We start from the raw sequence: 15,000 nt of genomic DNA, 5'->3' as shown, positions 1-15,000 counted from the left end.
GGAGCCACTTGACTGTTCATAACAATTCATAACGTCTTTCTAAAACCTTATATTTTACCTTCAATGCAACTTCTATTTTCTGGTTTTAAATTTCGATTTTTTAGATTATTATTATTATTTTTTATTTTTTTTTACCAAAGAAATTAAACCTGGGTATTATCCACCCGAAACCATCACACTGAAAGCATCATAGGGGCAATAATAATACTTGATGTCATAAATAGATGAAAACTGTTGAAAACTTAGTGTAGATCTGAATTTCGTAAAGTAATTAAGGGAATACATTATTTCGAATGCAACGATTTGAGTAAAAACGCCAAACTGTCAACTTTTTACAGTGTCCAGATTGAATGTTTTTGAGAGTGTTAGTGTCGTCGGTACGTATTTTATGATATCTGTTTATCTCAACAAACTTTCAAACTGACTTTAAATTAAAAAATGAAATCAAGTTATTTGTTTATCTATCTGTAAATAATACATTTCTAATTTTCAAATCTTTCAGTAGATTTGTGCGCAGTATCATTTTTTTTTATTGACTCAAATAAGCACAATGTTCTCCACAATGCTATATTTTTTAAAGAAAGGATTATTATTATTATTATTATTATTATTATTATTATTATTATTATATTATTATTATTATTATTATTATATTATTATTATTATTATTATTATTATTATTTTTATTATTATCATGTTATATATATATATATATATATATATATGTATATATATATATATATATATATATATATATTATATATATATATATATATATAATATATATATCCCCCTCTGTCACTTCATTGTTTGAATTTTATTTCTTCAATTCATTATTTTTGTGCGCTCTGTCTCCTGAGGTAGGTCAAATGCCAAAATGTCGTTTATTCTGAATTATTTCAATATATGTGTATATTTACTGTTTGCTTTCTTTATCTCTTTGGGCTTACTTAGACACATATTTCTTGTTTTCTCTTATCAAGTGATAATAATCAAACTTGATAATGAATACGGCGAATGTCATTTCTTTTCTTGTGGCGAAAATCATAATATGTAACTGCTCTTTGAAAAGTTTTCTTGTTACTGTACTGAATCTTTGTACATTCTACTCATTTATTCATATCTGTATGATGAGAACAGAGTGTTTGATGGTCGTTTGACTCTTGTGACACACATTGATTATGATTACGATTCCTTTAGTACAGAAGACACCGATTTTTATACCCCAACGCACCTACAAAGGTATTTGATATGCAATCACGAATTTCGTTAATTATCAGACCCTCACAAAGAAAATAGTTAAGTTGGCAGTAATGAGTATATCAATTGTACTTACGTGCAAAAAGATATCACCAAGGGGAAAGAGCTCAATAAATGTGAATTTAATTTCAGAATAATATAGATAAAACTTATCCCGAACTCCTGAATTGTATGATAAATCATCTGTAGTGATTTGAACTCCTACATAGTACTTAAAGATTATTTTCTCCAACTGTTCTTGATTTGATATCATCTAGAGAAAGATAACTCATGTATTTTGGTCTTGTGGTATATATGACACCCTACATCTGACCAGTACTGCCAAACTATCCAAAAAAAAAATTGTGAAAAATCACATGTTTTAAGTTCATATCAATCGATTGAAATGGCCCTTATTTTGTCAAAAAATCTCAAACCTGGGACTTTATTAAAGAAATAAAGAATTAAATATAAGTCTTATTGGTCACCATTCAAATGTTCTGTAGATGAAATCTAAACTCACTCAGTTTTAGATCGTCGAAACTCGTCTAATATTTCATTATCAAATAATTAATTAATCTATATTAAACACCGGAGAAACAGAATTTACAAAGTATGTCACTGATTATATCAGTCTTATAACTTAATTTTAGTTGAAAATTAAAACGTAAATTTTTATCTCCGCAATCTGTTCACACATTGGTTTCGCATTCTACTTCTATTCTACAAATGGTATTATACTTACTTACTTACTTACTTACTTACTTAGGCAGCCCCTTGGGGCGCCCAACATGAGCCACAAGTCTTCGCCATTCTGTCCTGTCCTCCATAAGCGTACGCAGCTCCCGGGTGTTGTCCATTCCTTTGTCATCTAGCAGACAGTCATGTAGGTTTTATTCTGCCTGCCTCTGCTTCTGGTTCGCTCAGGTGGTTCCCATAGAACAAGACTGCTTGCAATCTCCTCCTTGTGTCTCCAGCAGTGCCCTGCAAGTCTCAGTCTTCTCTTTTGAATCTTCGAGGTCACTGGGGGGGGGGGGTCCCTGTAGAGCTCTTCATTTGTTATGTGCTCTTTCCAGCTTACATTGAGGGCCATCCGCAGCATACGGGTGTAGCAGCCGTCCAGTTGCTTCTCAAGGGCTTTAGTAAGAGTCCATGTCGCTGCTCCATATAGAAGCACTGACTCTACTGTTGCCAGGAACAGTCTCTTCTTTATTTCCCTCTGTAGGTTTGAACTCCAGATTTTCCTGAGTTTGTGACAGGCACTCCAAGCCAATGCTTTTCTGACAGAAATATCAGAGGAACTGCTTTGGGTCCAACCTCCTAGGTACTTGAAGTTGTCAACTTCCTTCAGCCATTCATTTGGCCTTTCTTGGTTGTAGGTTTGGAATACTATTTTCTTAGCATTACAGCATAGTCCTACTCGTTCCGCCTCAGTTTCAAGTCTGTTGAGGACTTCTTGTGCCTGGTTCATCTCCTCGTTCAGTAGAGCCAGATCATCTGCGAAATCTAGATCCGTGACAATCATAGCTGGTTTGCGCCTACTTCTTTGTCGATGCAGCGTGAAGCCCAGCTCGTTCTCCATGCCAGCGTCGGTCTTTCTCATCACATAGTCCAAAACAATTGCAAAGAGATAGGGGGCTAATGTATCACCTTGAAGCACCCCTGCCTTGATCTCAAACAGCTCAGTTTCACCATCTGGAGAGATAACCTTTGCCCGTGTGTTCTCATACATTCATTTAATAGCGGAGAGAAGTTTAGGAGGTATATTATATGCTTTTAAGATTTTCATCATGGTCGGGGGATGTATCGAGTCAAAGGCCTTCTTAAAGTCTACGTATAGAATGATTGCCTTCTTGTTGTGACTTTTTATTCCTTCTATTAACCTTCTCAATGCCAGGAGGTGAGCAGTTGTGGATCTTCCTGGTCTGAAGCCGTTTTGACAAGGACGTAGATGAGGGTCTATCTCTAGCTGGACTCTGTTAAGGATCATCTTATTGGCGAGTTTGGCAGCTATAGCGGCAATGCTGATTCCCCTGTAGTTGGAGGTATCACTTAGGTCTCCTCCCTTTGGGACTGGAATCAGATCAATTTCCGACCACTGATTTGGTTTTTCATTCTTGTTTAGTAATCCATTTGTAAACTCCAGGATATCATCTAAGTCACAGTACTTCCATACTTCAGGTGGGATGTCATCGGTCCGGATTGTTTTCCATCACTGAGAGACTTTTTGGCCTTCTTTATCTCATCCACTGTAAAGTCACTCTCGTCTATACATATATCTTGCAGAATTGGTTCTAGGTCTACGTCATCTTCCGCTGCTCTGACTGGATCTTCTTCCAGAAGTGTTTGGAAGTGTGAGAACCATTTCTGTCTTCTTTCTTCTTTTGTTTTACCCTTGAGGATCCCTTGTCGACTTGCTTTCCTACCAGTTATTTTATCTATCAGTTTCCAGTTTTCACCATGTTGCTTCTCTCGTCGGCTTTCTCCACTTCCTGGATGAGGCTATCTAGCTCGCGTTCTTCTATATCCCTATAGACAGTTTGTATTTTCTGTTTTGATGTCCTCCACCTTTCTTCGTTTACTGAGTTTGGTGTTTGTTGGTGTTGGTTGAAGGCATCTTGAGCTTCTTTTCTAGCTTCAACAATCAGTGGGTGATTTTCGTGACTTTTGTTCTCCTCTGTACTAGCTTCTCTGTTGTGTCCCGGTTTGCTTTTATTAGTTTCTCATATTGTTCCGTTGGATCTTCTTCTCCCGTACAAAGTCCTGTGAATCTATTCCTCACCTCTATAGTATACTGGTTCTGTATAGTTGAATTTTTTAGAGAGGACCAGTCATACTTCACTTTTGATGGTGTTGATTTGCTTTTTCGAAGACTCAAGTGAATTGTGGCCGATACGAGACGGTGATCTCCTCCTAGGCTACTGAAGCTACTAAATGCTTCGACATTGTGACTGAGTTCTTCCACTTTCTATTCACTAGGATGTAGTCAATCTGTGTTTTTCTACCATTCATGTCTGACATGTATGTCCATAGCTTGCCTTTCTTCTTTCTCCTCAGCGTGTTTGTGATAGCCAGGTTACTTTTGTTGGCATGTTCTAGGAGAAAAGAGCCGTTGCTATTGGTGTTTTCATGGTACGTGAATGGTGCATCCTTTTCACCAATATGAGCATTGAAATCACCACACTCAATTAGGAAGTTGTGCTTGGGAATCTTATTGCAGGTTTTTGAGAGTTTGTTATAATGGGTCTCGCAGTCGACACGTCCCTCAACTGGCGCGTAGTTTGATATCACTGTTGTGTTAGGATTTCCATTAAAAGTAGCTATCATTATCCGCCTGTCGACAGAGCTGACTTCAGCTAGAGATTTCTCTGTTTGTTTGTTCACTAAAATTCCTACTCCTCCTACAGCTGCACCTTGAGTGTTTCGCCAGGCGCTGGTAGTGATAAGAGTGCAGTTCTCCAACCTCCAGGATTTGACCATATCGTCTTCCTTGGTGTGAACAATCTTGTGATCTGATATTGCAAGAATAGAGAGATTGAGTTCGTTGAAGATATTGGTGAGTTCTTTTCTTTTGTACTCTTCCTTTAAAGTTCTTGTGTTGAGAGTTCCAACTTGCTTGTATTCTTTACATTTTAAAAATCCTGTAACCCTTCGGCAATCGGTGACGTCCCTTCCTTGCGGGTTTGGGGATGCCACGTCATGAGCAGTACTAGTACTAGCCTGAGGTCCTGGATGGGTATAGACAGGGGCTTTAACCCTGGTGCATTTTGGTTGTAGCTTCATGATTTGGTTTTCGTTTGCTGTTTAGATACATGTGGCGCAACTCCACATGTCAGTTTATTTTCAAAGTTTTCTTTCTTCTAGATGAACTGCCTGCCAGGGTTCACGATATTCATCTTCCCGGGTTTGGTATCTGAGTTTTCCTTCTCCTCCACCACCCATTGCCGATTTGTCCGCGACTACTTATTTAATTCGTAGCTAACCTTAATATCTAAAGGCCATTCCCCTATCCGCAACCTGGGGACGCGTCGAATGGGAGCCGGCACTCCACACTATTTATTAGGGGTTGTTCCCTGAGACCTGTCTGGACACCAGAGCGTATTCCACACGCCGGTGGGTCGTGCATGCCCTAGACTTTAAGGGGGTCTCACCCCGAGCACACAATCGCATTGCTGCGTCAGCTACTCCCAGCCGCGAGGCCAGTTTCCCCAGGAATGCACTTGAAGATGTCACCTTTGTCCACTCGTACAACAGCGGTGTCCCGAGACGACTGTTGCTGATGCCGTAAAGAGCAGAAAGCCGAAGCCTCTAGGCCACACTGACCACCCACCCCTATGGGACTTTATTAAAGAAATAAAGAATTAAATATAAGTCTTATTGGTCACCATTCAAATGTTCTGTAGATGAAATCTAAACTCACTCAGTTTTAGATCGTCGAAACTCGACGGTATTATATGGTATTATATAAGATTTTTTTGGGGTCTTTCTGGACTTCTCTGTTTTGTTTACTTCAAATTCAAGTTCAAGTTTTTAACATGCAAAAGACGCAGTGGGCCCATCACTGCATTTAACTGTTAAAAGAGTGATAATAATAATAATAATAATAATAATAATAATAATAATAATAATAATAATAATAATAAGAAGAAGAAGAAGAAGAAGAAGAGAAGAAGAAGAAGAAGAAGAAGAATATAAGAATAATAATAATAATAATAATATAAATAATAATAATAATAATAATAATAATAATAATAATAATAATAAAATAATAATAATAATAATAATAATAATAATAATAATAATAACAATAATAATAATAATAATAATAATAATAATAATAATAATAATAATAATAATAATAATAATAATAATAATAATAATAATAATAATAATAATATATTTAACGTCAATAATGGAACATGTCCTTGGTTTACACTGCTCGAACAAATATAATGCTCATATAAATGTGTAAATCATGTAACAACCTAATCATCATATAAATTTACTTCACAATACACACAGGCATCCTTTGCAGATTTATACAGGAGGGAACATAATGTTTTTAATGCATTGAAATTAAGACTGATTGCAAATGCATATAATATATACATATCCAAGAAGGTTACTCACCGCGGCCACTCTCCCCTCCTTCAAAGCATTCTTATACGGACCTATTCTCTCTCATGACATGCATAATCAAAATATTATGGAATCTCCAATGTCTATTATGTCCGTTGGTCGAGTTTTCCGTTCACGTATTGTTCGTGGGGGAAAGCTGTAATCTATACGTGTGTTTTGCAATTGGCTAATGGAATTTGTCGATTTGATAAAGCCCGGTAGAGTATCTTTTTTTAAAGTGTTGAAATTGTCTGGAATGTTGATGACTGAATGTTTGCTTTTTGACGGATTTGTGGAATTGTTGTATTCTCTTTATCGAACTGAATTATTGGCCATCTCGCTACGTCAAAAGATTCGTTTGATAGCCTGGTTCCGTCTTGCGAAATTTTGAACCTGCTTTTTTGGAAATTTTCAGTGGCTTTTATACTATTCATATTATGCGTTCCAATAGACGTGTTAAATAACGCCTCGTGTCTTTCTCTTGGTGGAGATTGACATCACAGATAACTTTTTTCAGGATGGAAGTTCATTTGTCACGTGTTTGACCATAGTATAAATGAATCTAAATCTGACTGCAGAACAACCGCATCGTTATGATCTCTTATTGTCCTTTATTGGAGACTATCGTCTGCAAATAATTTCAGATTTGTTTAATGAAAAAGATTGTTGCCCAAATCATAATTTATGAAAATTAAGACACCCCTTTATGGTCCTTGTCTTTGTTGGGGGTGCTTAAGCCATATCGCAGGGGCAAAAGTGTTAATTCCGGTGGGCGTCATTAGATCATCCCGGACGACAAGCCTTACGCAGGCGCCTGAACGGTCCGCCCGACGTGTGCGTATTTTGTATCATTTTAATTATAAATCCACAATTAATAATGTGTTTTATCCCGACATAATACCTTTTTGAGACGACAGGCCACAACTGATAACAACGAGCACTATCCTGTTGGCGAAAAGCGTTATACAAATGTCTCATCAGAAAACATCACACGAGCAAGGTGTATATATTTGCTCACAATACTGCCAATGTTACGATGAAAAGATTGAGACATAATGTCATTTTTTTTTTTCGCCAGAGGTTCTCGACGAACTCCATATGAAATGTCAAATGTTGTTAATTATTATTATTATGTTGAACAGCTGGATCCAGAGCCGGAAACTGCGTATGGAAAATGCTGTATTATGTATGTAGACACAAAACAATAGGAAATGGAATGGATGCTTCAATCTAATCAACGAAGACAAATAATGTGGTCGTTTCGGGTTTCCCCTTTATCAATAAAACATTATGAATGAAACACAAGAGACGAATGAGAGGCGTAGAGAATGGCGTTGTTAAGGTCAATAAACAAAACAATCGTATTTGGTTTATTCGCCTTTCTCTCGGCCCAAATTCCTCTTTAGTGATTCATTCAACGTATGTTGTTGACAAAGGGGAAGTCCGAAACGTCCACATTATTTGTCTAGTTAATTAAATTGAAGCTTACACTCTTTTTTTTTATTATTGTTATTTATTGTACTAAACTCCGAATCTGCTAGATTTGAGTCAACTTTCAGCATTAAACTTTATCCAACGTCCTACTCGTTATATTATTATATTATGTATATGGTAAATAAAAAACGATGTATGGTATTCATGACAATGATTACTCAGTTCAATTATTCTTGACATAGGGATGATTAGTAAGGAAGGAGTAAGTGGGGGGCAGAGGGCATCAGACATTCTATGTACTTGATTTCTTGAAAGCTCATCAGTGTCATCTGCATTGTAGTCGACCTCTCTGACAAATTGACCTTTTTAGCGGATGTGACCTTTTCACTTCCTTTTTGTTTGTCTTTATTTCTATTCTTAGTTGTATTTCTTTCTTTAGCCTGTGTGGTCTTGTGGTAAGACACTCGCTTTCAGATGGAAGGTCATGGGTTCGAGCCCCGTTCGGTGCATAGTTGAGTCCTTTGAAAAGGCTCTTTACTCACATTATCTCACCGTACTCAGGTGTAAAATGAGTACCTGGCTATTAACAGCGTTGTCTCTGTCGGAAAAAAATGTAATATCGCCTAACAGGCATCATATCTCGTTCTAAATGTTACGTGTTGCTGTTGGTAGGGACTCCTTGTAAAGCGCTTTGAGCACTTTAGTGGATATTACGCAATAAAAATGCTCAAGTTTTTAAAGCTCAAGATTGTTTACTAGTTGTTGTTTAGATTTTTTTTCTTTGGTTTTACTTTTGGGATACTTTTCTTAGAAAGGGTGGGTGAGTGGGTGTTTATATTTTTTTAAAAACACTTCATAGAAGTCTTTGCTATGTTTTATATGTATATATTTCTCTAAAATATGGACTATGGCATTCGTGTTTCTCCTTATAACAAATTCAAATACTTATGAGCGTGGTTAGGGACCAGATAAGGGTGACAACGTCGCAAAGCTCTGACACTGAGTTGTTTTCTTTTGATCCAGGAGTGAATATATGCTTGACTATATGCATTGGCAAATATTGTAAGATTCATCTTTGCTACGAAGCAGGTTTCTAGAGTATGCCTAATGTAAATAGGGAACAAAAGTTTTTTGTAAAAAAACTGGTTCCAATCTCATTATAAGTGTAAAACCACTCTTCCTGAGGACTGAATACATACCTTGTGTAAATGATCTTCTGGTTTCAGAGTGATGGTATCTTGTTTTCTTGTCCAAATAAACATATGCTGGTCGTCAGTAAAGATCATCTATCCTCGATCTTTACGTCCTGTAATACTTAGAATATGCCTATACTTCTTGCAACGAAAATAGTTATGCCACCTTATGATTCAATATGAAATCTATTCGTTACTAGTCCTCAAAAGGACTGGTTAATACACACTTCCAAGGATTTGGAACCGGAAAAGGATAACGTTTGAAATCATGACTTTTCTTTCCCTTTGCTTTACTGATATAAATGCTATTTACTTAGTATTTCGAAGCTTTATTTCATAATGTGCCTGAAAAGTAATTTTCTAGCTATTTTCATTACCTCGTAAATCTCTCATACCCGTCCCTTGAGACAACTATAAGCGCCTTTTCCCATCAATTTTATTAAATGCAGGTACATACAAATAATACAAAATTACACCCGCCGGCATTCAAATAACCTACTTGCTTTAGCTAGACCTGGTCTTGGTTTATCTATAAATCATTTTCTATTAAAAAAAGCGTTACTGTTTGTTTTAAAGATGACATCGGAATTTGATTTTCTTCAGCTTGTTTGGAAATCAAAGAATTTCAAATGAAGAAGGTGACAGGGATTTATCAAGAAACTTTCATGGGCCTTTTTTTTCGAGTATTTAAAACAGCCGATCGCTTTATATTTAAAGTTAGAGACGGAGAGTATGATATTGGGTTCTTGAGTAAGAAAAAGCAATTTTGTTGATAGCAAAGAACAGCAACTTTGTATTCATTTCTATGCATTTTGCAAAAGGGAAGTAAAAAGCTGATAATGAAGTGACAGAATGGCAATAAATTGTGAGAGCATAAACGCGTTGATGGTTGATTATGCTCTGCAATTAATTTATTCATAAATCTCGAATTCTCTATTTTCCACACCCAGAAACTCTCTAAAGTCAAATTTAAAGAGAAACATTTTAAAAATAGCCTTTATTCAATTTATTCTAGCTTATTGTTTTGTTTTGTTTTTTTTTCAAATTAAGTTCTCAGTAAAATACTCTTTATTTCATATTTTCCCCTGTCAATACTTGTTTATTTGTCTTGCACCTCAGAGCACGAATCCGTGGAATCTGCAAGCTATACAAATGATATTGCATCATCATCATCATCATCATCATCATCATCATCATCATCATCATCATCATCATCATCATCATCTTCATCATCATTATCATCACCATCGTCATCATCATTATTATTATTATTATTATTATTATTATTATTATTATTATTATTATTATTATTATTATCATTATTATATTATTATTATTATTATTATTATTATTATTATTATTATTATTATTATTATTATTATTATTATTATTATTATTATTATTATTATTATCACGGTCATCATTATTGTCTTATTCAATGGATTGTCATGAATGATAGCGATGACGTCGATAGGGAATAGTATTATGACCACATCAATTAACCTGCCTGCAAATGAACGTGTTCGGTAGAATTCCTTCCTAATGGAATCCATCCAACAATCTGTTTTCGTTAAACCTATCATTGTATCAATAGTTGCTAATAGGATAAGGCATTAAAATTTCATCCTAGAGATCCGAGTTCCAGTTCCGTTGCCGACAGTCGGTTCTGGTATCTTTGAACAAGAACATAGGCCCATATTGCTCACTTTGCTACCTGCTGATTCCGAGGTTATGTCATTCTGTTCTCGAGACATATTCTAAAGAAATGTTTCGATGAGGAGGAATAAATAAAATTAATTTCATCAATTTTTACTCTCATTTATTTTCAAAAATGTAGTTGAATTTAATTTTTATTAAATTTAATTTATTTCAATAATATAATATATTTCCTTTTCTAAAAATATTAGATACACTATTTTGACTTAAAATATGTCTCAACACTAAATTCCAAACGGTTCCTTTTAAATTCTTTACTCCTTTTTAATTGAATTGATGAGAATAGTTATTCACAAGATTCAAGCAAACAATGTGGATTGCTGTGTTGTGGTTTTTTGACAAACAAGACTCTTCTGACGGTAAATGTTTATTGTATGCCTTGATCTGTGAAAGTTAGAACTTGGATAGTGTATAATACTTTTCCTTCACTCTTGATGTTTGGAATTCTGGATGTGTTCCCAATCGCTGCACGAGCTTATGATTGCGCGTTGTGTACAAATATCAAATTCCAAAATAGCAAGAGTGTAAGAAATATTTTATTCTTCTCCTCAATCTCTCTGATTTAATTTGGTATTTCTCTGAAAAAAGACAATTTCAAAAATGCTTAAAAGATACTTTTATTTTTCTTAAAATCTAATATTAGTGAAAGTCAACGTTTATGAATCAAATGTCAAAAATTATTATTGTGCACTACCCGTAACAATTTTTGTAGAGGAGTAGAATAATGTGTTTTTTTTTTCACAAATAAAATGCTGGGGTTCGACGAGTACATATATGCAGGTCTGATATCCTAACGCAATTATGGGCCTGGTTTAATGGACAATATTTTGCGCCATTTTTGAGATTTCCATTATAACAGTGGGCCCATAATTAATTGGGTTATCAGACCTGCAAATAAGTGCACGTCGCTGGGATCTTATTTATGACTTCATTGGCAACGATGTTGAGGTATATGTCAGAACACAATCGTCATTGCGTCTCTATACTTGGTTCTTGTTGATAAATTTACATTCGGGTTTTGATTTGTTTTTGTGTTTGATAATGAAAGCACATCCATTAATCAAGTTGTTTACAACAACATCTGAATCTGTTCTGCTGACAGTAACCATGATCTCATAGTCAAGTAGTCAGTTTATATGTTCAAGATTAAGAGTTTATTTTACGCCATTGGGAAATAATCATTACATCTCTCGGAAGAAATTACTTTAACAATTATAATAATATAGGAATAACACAAACATGAAACTTAATTTATTGCCTGCAATACTGTGTGAAATTATGATTAATGTTTAGGGTAGCTTTGGGGCCATTTTCAAAGTGCTTTGAGCATATTTAACACAATCTATACGTTTGTTTGTCTATTCTATTTTTTGGTGTTTGTGTCTGTGTAAATGAGCTTTTAGGTGCCAGTTATCATTTTGTAAACAGAACGCAAAAAACCACCAGAAAGTTTGTGCTCTCACGATTTATTGCTATTTTATCACATCATAATCTGCTTTTAACTTTTTTTTCTGCATAATACATAAAATCAGGCAGTCAGAATTCATGTTGCCTCCATGTCACATTTTGTTTAATAAATACAGGTGAAACTTTTTAGAGAGGGACAATAAAGCAATAATGATAATGATAATAATGATGTTTATGGAGATGAATTAGAAAACGTAAAAAAATCCAAAAAGACGAAAAAGGAATGATTTTATGACTACATCCTAAACACACACATACACACACACACACACACACACACACACACGCACAACTTCTGAGTTTTTCAAAACATTTCAAAAACTATTTCAAATATTTTACAAATAAAACATTTGAAAAGATAAAAAGTTGAACTATACACGATGACCTTTTTTTCTGGGGTTTTTTTAAACTCTGCCCGATACAAAAATAATACCCTTTTCACAAGAAGAGCGTAACAACGAAGTGGGGTTAGATAGTGGCATTATGAAGAAACTTCAAGTTTCAGGACCAAACAACTACCTTTGAATTTAAAAGAAAATTAGAAGAGAAGAAAATAGAAATAAATTAAGGATTGTTGAATGTAATTGTAATGAAGTTTGGTGCTTGAGGAAGTTATTGAATTCACAGTGACACCTAATGATGAAAAAAGATCTCTGCTGCATCACGTGGTAAGCGATTTCATAGAAGATGGGTTGAAGTCATTGAGCTGGCTGTTCAGTCTTGATGTGAGAATCATCATTCGATATGCATGTCCTCTCGTAGGTCTGGAAACATGTTTAAATTGTTTCTGGGAAGTCGACTTCAATTCGTTTCCGACAGATCCTATAGAAGGTGAATAATTTGGCTCGTTTTTTAAGGGTTTTTTTTTGGTTGTTTGTTTGTTTGTTGTTTTTTTTTTGTTTTTTTTTTTTTGTTTTTTTGTTTGAATTGTTTTGTTTTTCATCTTGGTACTTTTTGTTTGTTGGATCTTTTAACCTGGGCCTATGTGTTCATGCCGTATGACACTCGCCTTTTGGTTCGAAAGGTCCTGGGTCCGAGTCGTAATCTGAACTGCACATAGTTGAGTCCTTGGAAAAGGCTCTTTATTCATATTTTCTCTCCGTTCTCAGGTGTAAAATGTGTTACTCGCTGTAAACAGCGTTGTTTCTGTTGAAAAAAAATGCAATATCGCCTAACAGGCTATGGATTCCTTGTAAAGCGATTTGAGCACGCATAGTGGATATTGCGCTATAGACAAACTCTAGTCTTTTATATTTTTTTTTTAACTAGCGATGAAGCACTTGTTTGTGGCGAGAATCGTTTAAGTTCTCTTCCGAAATAATACTAGATTAAGGCGATGTGTCACATATTTTCTTATATATATCGTGACATGATACTCACATAATCCGATTTAGAAGACTGTAATATAAAATCCTTTATCTCCTCCTATTCTCTTTCAGGTCTGTATAGCAATGAGCTATTTCTCCGTCGCCAGGGCTGTGGGTGTAAGACTGATGTTTGCTTCCCATGGCGTGATAGCCTTGTGGCGTCTCACTCTGGCCACGAATGAACAGCGTTACTGGTATCTGGGTCTCGTCTTGTGTCTTTTGCTGGTGGAAATGACGATCACGTTAGGCAAAACTGGAGGGAAAGAATGGAAGTGGTGAGAATTAAATTGAAACTAATGGATATAATACATATGAGGCATATTGATATTACAGTTCTCTCTGGATTCTATGTAGCACGCAAATTCCAGTACGCTCTGCAGTACGACCGTGGCCTTCGTAAAGTTATGGCCTGACAATGACCAAAAAATGACGTCAAAATGCCAGTCTTTTGCCATTAAAGAAAACAAATCGTGAGTTGAATTCAATAGTTCAACCAATGAAATGACTTGTTTCCATGAGCTCTACTAACGACAACTCACTAGGCGGTGCAAAAACCAAATAATGACGTCAAACTGCCAGTCCTTTTGGATTTCAGTGTCAGGCTATAACATAACGATGGCTACGGTACGACACGCTGGAACTGAGCGTAGCCATCGTTAACTTATAGCCTGACACTGACTAAAAAATGGCGTCAAAAGACATGTCTTTGGCCACAAAGAAAACAAATCGGGAGTTGTATTCACTAGTTCAACCAATGAGATCGCTTTTTTCTTTGAGCTCTTCTACTAACGATAACTAACTAGACGCTGCACAAACCTAAAAAATGACGTCAAACAATGTCCTAGTGGGTTCTAGCGTGGCCTTCGTAAAATTATGGCCTGACACTGACCAAAAAATGACGTCAAAATGCCAGTCTTTTGCCACAAAAGAAAACAAATCGTGAGTTGCATTCAATAGTTAAACCAATGAAATAACTTGTTTGCATGAGATCTACTAACGACAACTCACTAGACGGTGTACAAACCAAATAATGACGTCAAACTGCCGGTCCTTTTGGATTTCAGTGTCAGGCTATAAAATAACGATGGCTACGGTTCTAGCGTAGCCATCGTTAACTTATAGCCTGACACTAGAACCCTATAGGACTTATAGTTTGACGTCATTTTTTTAGGTTTGTGCAGCGCCTAGTGAGTTGTCGTTAGTAGATCTCATGCAAACAAGTTATTTCATTGGTTGAACTATTGAATACAACTCACGATTTGTTTTCTTTTGTGGCCAAGACTTGTCTTATGACGTCATTTTTTTTATCAGTGTCAGGCTATAGATAGTATGAAGTTGACGTCACTCAGGACTTTGTTATTGTTTTTTTGCCATCCGCGTTTGTGAGTTGTTCTCACTAAACTGTATTAACCAGACTATAAAAGTTCATGGTTACACAGCGTTTGTGTGTTGGTCCGTTATACTTC

The 15,000-nt window shown here is 35.6% G+C and overlaps 3 protein-coding genes across 3 annotated transcripts in view; 1 reads left to right on the top strand and 2 right to left on the bottom strand.

Annotated features, from left to right (window-relative positions):
• The window catches only part of LOC144971811 (uncharacterized), an 11,041-nt gene extending 8,070 nt beyond the window's left edge, over window positions 1–2,971 (bottom strand). The window contains exon 1 of the mRNA XM_078912887.1: window positions 2,568–2,971. Coding sequence (XP_078769013.1) covers window positions 2,568–2,971 — 404 coding nt within the window. The remainder of the gene's footprint in view (window positions 1–2,567) is intronic.
• LOC144970887 (transmembrane protein 26-like) overlaps window positions 1–15,000 on the top strand; it is an 89,405-nt gene that overhangs the window by 64,448 nt on the left and 9,957 nt on the right. The window contains exon 2 of the mRNA XM_078911020.1: window positions 13,607–13,809. Coding sequence (XP_078767146.1) covers window positions 13,619–13,809 — 191 coding nt within the window. The 5' untranslated portion in view covers window positions 13,607–13,618. The remainder of the gene's footprint in view (window positions 1–13,606; window positions 13,810–15,000) is intronic.
• LOC144971810 (uncharacterized) lies at window positions 2,972–5,022 on the bottom strand. The gene is made up of 2 exons (XM_078912886.1): window positions 4,245–5,022; window positions 2,972–3,414 (listed from the first exon to the last, which is right to left on the bottom strand). Exons 1-2 carry the CDS (start codon window positions 5,020–5,022, stop codon window positions 2,972–2,974), a joined length of 1,221 nt encoding a protein of 406 aa, XP_078769012.1.

This window comes from Berghia stephanieae, chromosome 4 (genome assembly GCF_034508935.2).
Source record: "Berghia stephanieae isolate SIO BIC M18660-M18661 chromosome 4, UCSD_Bste_1.3, whole genome shotgun sequence".
NCBI classification, from domain to species: domain Eukaryota; kingdom Metazoa; phylum Mollusca; class Gastropoda; order Nudibranchia; family Aeolidiidae; genus Berghia; species Berghia stephanieae.
The sequence above is the reverse complement of the archived record's forward strand: the minus strand, read 5'-3'. Positions and strand labels throughout refer to the sequence as shown.

Bases quoted from the DNA above. Each gene is read 5' to 3' on its own strand.
- LOC144971810 (XM_078912886.1), bottom strand. From the start codon at position 5,022: ATGAAGCTACAACCAAAATGCACCAGGGTTAAAGCCCCTGTCTATACC. The intron at 3,415-4,244 runs GTAGAAAAACAC...TCCCACCTGAAG, and splicing joins ATACATGTCAGACATGAATG to TATGGAAGTACTGTGACTTA.